The sequence below is a fragment of the Clytia hemisphaerica genome, unplaced genomic scaffold (assembly GCF_902728285.1).
Source record: "Clytia hemisphaerica strain Z4C2 unplaced genomic scaffold, Clytia hemisphaerica genome assembly, whole genome shotgun sequence".
Taxonomy (NCBI): Eukaryota; Metazoa; Cnidaria; class Hydrozoa; order Leptothecata; family Clytiidae; genus Clytia; species Clytia hemisphaerica.
This window is the reverse complement of record NW_027103421.1, coordinates 567,547-575,489: the sequence shown is the minus strand read 5'-3', so window position 1 is coordinate 575,489 and position 7,943 is coordinate 567,547. Positions and strand designations below refer to the sequence as shown.

The 7,943-nt window shown below is 35.2% G+C and overlaps 1 protein-coding gene across 1 annotated transcript; it reads right to left on the bottom strand.

The window, feature by feature from the left end:
• Window positions 1–22: 22 nt before the first annotated feature.
• On the bottom strand, window positions 23–3,477 carry LOC136797839 (nuclear pore glycoprotein p62-like). Its single transcript, XM_067054421.1, has 4 exons — window positions 2,618–3,477; window positions 1,801–1,941; window positions 1,081–1,293; window positions 23–686 (listed from the first exon to the last, which is right to left on the bottom strand). Exons 1-4 carry the CDS (start codon window positions 3,443–3,445, stop codon window positions 459–461), a joined length of 1,410 nt encoding a protein of 469 aa, XP_066910522.1. The 5' UTR covers window positions 3,446–3,477; the 3' UTR covers window positions 23–458.
• Between the last annotated feature and the right edge of the window lie 4,466 nt (window positions 3,478–7,943).

Sequence of the window (7,943 nt, the reverse complement as noted above, 5' to 3'; positions counted from 1 at the left end):
ATGCCAAATAAGAAGCAAGATACAAAATTACAGACATTTATTTGCAAAATAAAACTGTATAAACGTTATCAAATTTACATTACAATCGTGTACGGATTTACTGTCAGATTTGTAGGAGATCTCGACATCATTATTCAGATGAGTATTCTGATCATTTTTTAAATCGATGATTCTTGAACAAACACATAATTCCATGTCAGTTTGTATACCATAAAACCATAAAAAACTAAATGTTGAAACCGATAAACAATAGACTATATGCCACAGGAGGATTGGATAAAACCTTACAATTTAATGCAATGAATTTAGTTAGCAGACAATATTCAACCATCATAGCAGCAGCAATGATATCAATAGATTTGTAATTTCTCATGAAAGTTGATTAAAAAATGATTTGAGTATTTTGAGTTGTGATACCCATAAAGTCACTAAATATGCAACTCAGTTTAAGTGAGCCATCACTCATAATTATAATTGAAAGATCTCTCTTGTTCTCTACGTTGTGTGTCCATAGTTTGGGAAACTTCTTTCACTCTTTGTTTTAGTTTATTAGTATTCTGGTCAATCCATTGTAAGGAGTCCATGTGAGCGTTTAGAATTTTTGAAATCTGCACCATGGTGTCATCTTTTTGATTTTTAGGAGTCGTGTTGGAAGTGTTGACATGATCGATGATCTCGTTCAAGCTCTGTATTTTAAAAAGGAATAATCAATATGAACAGAAATGATGCTTGGATAATACACCTATCTATACACTACGAGTGTGCTCAGCTTTGAGGAGACCGGAAACGAATTTACAAGCAGATGACGCCAATATTCTTTATCTATGAGAATGGCAATACAAACACGACACTTTGATGGCACCCCTTCCTGGGAAACCTAAACACAGTCTCCTAACGCTTTAAAGGTTGACGAATACGTTAGTTTAAATTAAGTGAAAAATGCTTGATGATAGTTTTGAAGAATGGGCATTATAGTAAAATGTTGCTAGAATAACCTACCTACCATCTTTATCAAGAAAAAGATTTTAACAACAACAGATAATTTATGTCACATAAATCTCTTTAAAACTAATCACATACCTGCATCATTTGTTTCAGCTGGCTGTCGATGTTTTCTGCAAGCCCATAAGTGCGTTCACGTTCAATATCAGCGTGTTGCGCGTAAGAAATCATCTGTTGTGAGTTTAGTTGTGCTTCAATGGGATTCAGTAGTTCCTCGAGTTCTTCTTGTTGAGACAAAATGAAATCGAGCTCACGATCCAAACGCGATTGTTCTGCTTTCACCCTTTCAACCTGAAGAAAAATTTTACCAAAAGTTAGCTTAAATAAAGAATCTTGTTATCTAAACTGAAATGAACACCTTAAAATAAAGAAATTCTTAATAATTATGATATAGAATTTTTTGTCAAGAAAATAGTTGAGGATACACCATTCCATTTGAATTTTTTCTTAACAAATAAATATTAAAATGATTTGACAGAAAAAGATAATCTCTTATGAAAGCTTTTGAATTGGTATAAAAATTCTAGGATATGGATATGAGTGCTCCATAGCTATCGAGACTGGGTTGGAATTTACAAGGAAGTATTGAAGTCAATTGTCTGAAGTCATTGTCTCTGAAAGGGACACAGAATTTTGTCGTAACATTGTTGCCAATGCCTGATGTCACTGCATTGATTTTTAATGGACAAATAATTTTGATGTTAAACTGTCGTCTGTTAAACTTGACTAATATCTTTGTGGTATTTTAGATCAAAATTAGAGTAGAGTCTCTAGAGAAAAAGAGAAAGTTGCTTTTACTTCATTGTGTGTTTCACTGATTTTCTCCCCATTCTCGATCAGTTGTCTGTCCCACATGTTGACTTGTGCAGCTTGATTTAAAAATATCTTCTCTTGTTCGTTCAAATCGTGAAGCCATTTGTCAACTGTCTCTTCAAGTGACTAGAGTTAAAAAAAAATTCATGAATTCAAAACTAATCTAATCTAAAAATTCATTCATTCCAGTTATGATAGTGTATTGGTAGGTTGATTGCCCCTTTGAAAATGGAAAAAAACTCCTCTGCCCCTTCTTTTAGTTTCCCCTTAATATCACAAAAGAATTCCCTCCTGCAAGTTTGTACTTGTCGCTTCTATTGACATTATCTTCTTAAATACAATGAAAAAATTTTTAAAAAAACTTCCAAAGAATGAAATTACAGTAACAAATTTTTGGTGTAAAGAATAAAAAGTTAATAATCAATAATTTGGAATGCTACCTTTTTTTGTGTTACAAAAAAAAGAACATTCTAGACTCTTTATTCCCCTGGCTTTTTGAAACAATCTTTTCTCCCCACCCTTGACTTTTGAAGCAATTTTTCTCTATCCCCACCCCCCTGGATCTTTGAAAACAATTTTTTCCAACTTTTTTCCAATTTTCTTAAGCCCCCTTTACAGGACACTATGATCGATGATATTATCACATGAATAAAATTTTTCATTTGTTCATGAGGCATCTATAATTTTCTAAACAATTTGATATTTTATATTATACCAAAACCTTCCCTGTCAGTATCTATCAATAAGAATAGAAAACAGACTTGGGTTGCGAGAAGCTAAACCATTCGAGAGACAGACTTACCTTATAAGAAACTTGTTTCAATGTAGAGGTTGACAGAGCTGAAGCTGTTGCCGTTGCAGATCCAGAAGTGGTAGCAGTGCTTGCTCCAAGTTTCAATCCTGCACCCAGAGTAGTAGCACTTGTAGTTGCGGCACCTCCTAATTTGAAACCACCCGTGCTTGCAGCAGCCGAAGTAGCAGTTGTTGAGAGTGAGAAACCTGATGCTGTTGTGGTCGTCGTTGATGAAGAAGCAGCTGGAGTGCCGAAACTGAATCCTGTTGGTTTAGCAGCTGACGTTGCTGCTGAGCTCGCTGGTGTTCCAAACGCTGGGGCAGGAGCACTCTTCGCTACTGGTGCTCCCCCAAAAGAAAAACTTGAGGCCGTGGTAGTTGTAGCGGCTGCAGCTGATGACCCAAATGAAAAGCCTGAGCTTGGTGCTGCTGCTGATGTTGTTGCAGTGCTGGTTGCTCCACCACCAAATGAAAATCCTGATGATGGAGTTGTTGTAGCAGTGGCTGTTGGTTTTGCGCCAAACGAAAAACCACCTGCTGTTGGAGCTGCGGTTGCAGTCGATGCTGGAGTAGAACCAAATGAAAACCCACCAGGGGCAGCTGTTGCTGCAGGTTTTGCTCCAAATGAAAGCCCTCCACCAGCAACTGGTGCAACACTTGCAGCAGGTTTCGCAGCACCAAACGAAAAACCACCTGCAGCTGGGGCAGCCGATGATGAAGTTGTAGCACCACCAAAAGAAAATCCAGTTGTTGATGCTGCAGGCTTGGCTGTGCTACCAAAACTGAATCCACCACCTGTGGATGAGGATGTACTTGGTGTTCCAAAGTTGAATGACATTATTAGTTATTTGATATTTTTAATCTAAAATTTAGTAAGTTTATTAAGAATAAGAATTAATATGAAGAGAGTTATAACTTTATGCTTGATTGCCAGGTTAATGATATATGTGAATCTCAAAGCGAAGCACACAAATATTATTTAGATTAGCAAATCTAGTGGCATCTTACCTGCAAAATTTTGTATGAATTTTATTTGTGACAAGTGATACTTTCATGGACCTACCTGGTTATACATTTAACACATATATAATTGATATCTACATAAGCGTGACCGTGAAACAATCATTCAGAACACAAATAGTGACGATCTATTAAAATTAGTCGTTTGTTTCTTATAAAAAAACGTTTAGAAAACAAAATTTCATGCTCTTGAAATATTCTTTCATATTCAAAACTTCGAGAACATATCTCATCAAAAAATTCAGTAATTTCAAGAACATTGATGTATGCTTATTAATAGGTATTCTTATAGATAAAGATGCGTTTTTTGAGCTGAAAAATTCTTTTTTTACAAAAATCTGCTTGAGCCATCTTTTACCTACTTTCATGCAAAAAATCTGAAAAAATTAACGACCTAATTTTTCACAAGTCCAAAAAACCTGTTTTATAGCCATTTTTTGGCCCAAATTTGCCCCCCAATTTTTTTTTTTGAAAATTGGGCTCTGTCACATTTGAGGGTTTATAGTTATGCATCTTTGTGCAAAAAATCAGAAAAAACTAATGAGCCAATCATGAGGAAAGCTAATAACAAACGAACGAACGAACGAACAAAGGTTAATTTATAGGACCTCCACCGGGGTAGGTCCAAAAAGGATTTGGCAGAGACTTTTGCTGATAACAAAAAAAATTAGCTGGCAACAAATTAAAAGAGTTTGCAATTTGCCAGAAACAAAGAAAGTAGTATACAGTTTTTTTTCTTTCTCCCTTAGCCTGCCATTTGCTGGCTTTACCAAACAAATAATTTATGACTCCACAAACAGTTCATGTACTTGAATATCTGATTGATCCTTAGATGGTCATTTAGGGGCTGGTAAATGACCGGTAAAGGTTTACCAAAGAGCTGCTACGAGTCTAATTTAGTTTAATTTCGTTGTCATTTCAGGGCTCGAAATAACAATATTTAGGTGGTCAGACACATTGTCCGATCAAAAATTGATTTGGGTCGGACATGTCCTAAGGCTTTTAAAGTAAAATGGGTCAGACATGTCCGATTGATTTTTATGTGGGCTTGGACATTCGTCTTTCAACTTGAAAGCAAAAGGTTTCTGTACGTAGCTAGTATAATGAATCATCTCAGACATAATTGAATTTAATTGATTAATTTTAAGCCTCTATATCTGCAAAAATCATATTCGATGAATAAACTTTGCCAAAAAAAGATCTATTGCGTATATTTACTAGATTTTTCTGTGAATAATAAACGTAAAGCATGAACCTGAATGAGTTAGTAAGTAAAATGAGTGAAAAAGTTCCAACGGGGCACTGAGACAGGGGTGTAAAAGATCAAAAACAGCAGGACCAACTTTAAAAGACGACAAGTCAAAATTTAAAGTGAGAAGTTTCTCTATCTAATAAAAGCATTTTAGAGTCATTCAAGAATTTATTCTAAGCCCTTCACCTGATGGTGATAATGCAATGTCTTATTATAAAGGGAACGACGCAGGGTATATTTAGTAAAATAGTTCTTGAAAAGAAGAGACGCCCAGAATTCAAGGCGATAAAAACTCAAAATTCTTGATATTCAAGCATCCGGAAGCACCCCATAAAAGCCCAGAATTTGCCATCTTTTTTGAGTTTTAAAAAATAGAAGGGGTGGCAAAATCCGTGTTTTTATGGGTGCTTCCGTATAAAAGATAAGCGTCATGAATATCATGAATAGAAAAGAATTGAAACTAACTACAGTAAAATCCATTACATTTTGTAATTAGAGCTAAATCCAGCAAACTAAATGAAAGTCAGGAAAACAATCTTATACTTATATCGTGATCATTTAAATACTCAAGAATTAGTAATACCAAATGAAGGAAAATCAAACAAACGATCGCGATTTATTTGAATGAAAAGGAAAAAAGCAGGTGCCTTATTTTGCTTTTGTGAGCTTACATAAGAATAAACAGAAAGTGTGTGGAGCCATCACTTCAATTTTTTTCTTTCTAAACAATTTCTTTTGGAAATTTCACAATGCATCTGACAAATTTTTTGAAGGCACCGAAAGTAATAGGGTAGGGCATGATGTCTGACTAGAATCGATTTGGGTCGGATATTTCAGCAATTGGGTCGGACAATGTCCAATGTCCGACCGTTTTTTCGAGCCCTGCATTTCAAAGAGGCCTGTACACATTTTATAACAATTTTTGATGTAGTTGTTACTAGCAAACACTATCGAGCAGCCCGGACCGGTCTAAAAAGTAGCCAGGGCCATCCGAAATTAGGTTTTCTAGGAGGTCTGAAGGCTGATCTAAAACAAAAACTTGACCCCCACTTGACCACTGTAACAGAGTGGGCATCTCCCCTTGAAAAAGGGGGTTTGAGAATTTACTGAATTTTAAAGAAGGGGGCTTGTGAAAATTTCAAATTAAAAGGAGTGGTTTGGGCAAAAAGAGGGGGATGAATTTTTTAGTGGAGGGCTTAGTTTGATGTTCATCAGCTTCTTCAAAAATGACCTCGACAAAGTATGCAAATGGTCAGAGATCAATAACATGCAACTTAATGGACTGAAATTCAAACATTAGATGCTATGGGAAAAATGCTGAGGTAAAACCGAATCCAGTTATCATTCTGATACTCAGGACAATTAAAACCAAAAACCAAGTCAAAGACCTTGGAGTCACTTTGGATGTGGATATGAGTAACAATAAACACATCCAAAATCAAATTAGCAAAGTAAAATCCATCAGCTCCAGGGGGGCCGGTACTAAAATTTCAGACATCATGACTTTTAGTGACGTGGTGGTTTACAAAAAATCCTAAAAGCATTTTAGTACCATGTGTACTAAAATCCCAAATTAGGTGGGGTCTTCAAGAAATTTAAGAAAAATTTTAGTATATGAGTACTAAAAAACACCAAATTTTAGGAAATTTAACTATTGACTGAGCATTTTAGGCAACATGAAAAAAATAAAAACTCTTTATATAAGATTTAAATACGTCCTGTGTCACAAATTAAGCAAAAAATTTGTCCCGGTGGTAAAATACCCTTGAATTTCAGTCCCACTGGGAGATTGACTTTGATTTCATCCCCACTCAAAATTCCATGTGTAAAAATTGCACTCCAAAACCATATCCCCACTGGGTTTTTAACCTTGGAACAATAGAATTTCTATCCCCACTAGCATTTCAATAGGAAATTTTATCTCAACTGAGGAAAAAGGTTCCTCTGGCTGCCTCTGGGGCTGTGAAACACCCATGTTTCAATTTAATTGTTCTGCTTTTATAAACTATGGAATAAAAAATGTTTTCGAAGTTGAATGCTTTGTTTTTTGTAAAGAACCGTGGATAACTGGATAGAAAAGAAATAGCAAGCTGTAAATAAGAGGTGAAAATTTACCAATCAATCTTTGCAATAACTAAAGTAGAGCAGAGCAAAAGTGTCTTGACTGTTTCTGAGTCTTTATCTAGAATAGATAGAGATAGATCAGGTTCATTGACAGCTTAAAAAACCAGAGTTGGCATTTTGTTGAAAGTCCAAAGACCCGCATTTTTCAAACCAAATTCCAAAATAAGCCTTATTTAGGTGGTCACTATGCTAAAATGTCAAAATAAATTTTAGTACATGTGTACTAAAATTCCTTTTTCAAAAATTAGGTGGAGTATGTCAAAAATTGTCAAAAAACCTTGTAGTACTCTATATGTCTTGGATTTTAGTACCGACCCCCCTGTCAGCTCATGGATATTCTGAACCTTCAAGACAAGGGACACTGATGTAGTGTTAACCCTTTGGAAGTCACTTGCTATTCCACACCTTGACTACTTCCTCCAACATGGTCTCCATCAAAGAGATGCTTCATTCAACAATTGGAGCTGCTACAAAAATCATTTGTGAACAGGATTTCCTCATTGAACCACTTAAACTACTGGGAAAAAGTCAACTGAAAATTTACAGACAGAAGAAGAGAAAGGTACAGAATAATTTACACATGGTGCATACTAGAACATATTACCCCAAATTTCAATTACAACAGTGATGCAGGCAGCGTGCATTCCTACACAAACCAGGAAAAACAAAGACTGGGTAAAAAATATAATTTAAAAGCTGTTGAGATTGAGAAGAGTTATAAACGGAGGAGATATTTTTATGTTTTTTCCACACTGTTTTATGTTCTGTAAAAAATTACAAATATGAAAATCAAAATGGTGACCATCCAAAATCCTAATTTATCAGTTTCTACCCTCTATTTTCTGGTATATTTGTCTTGTTGAAAGCATTATTTTTTAGATTCTCCTTATTTTAGCCTCTAAAATTTTAAATTTTCCACTATTATGCAGTATATGCATTA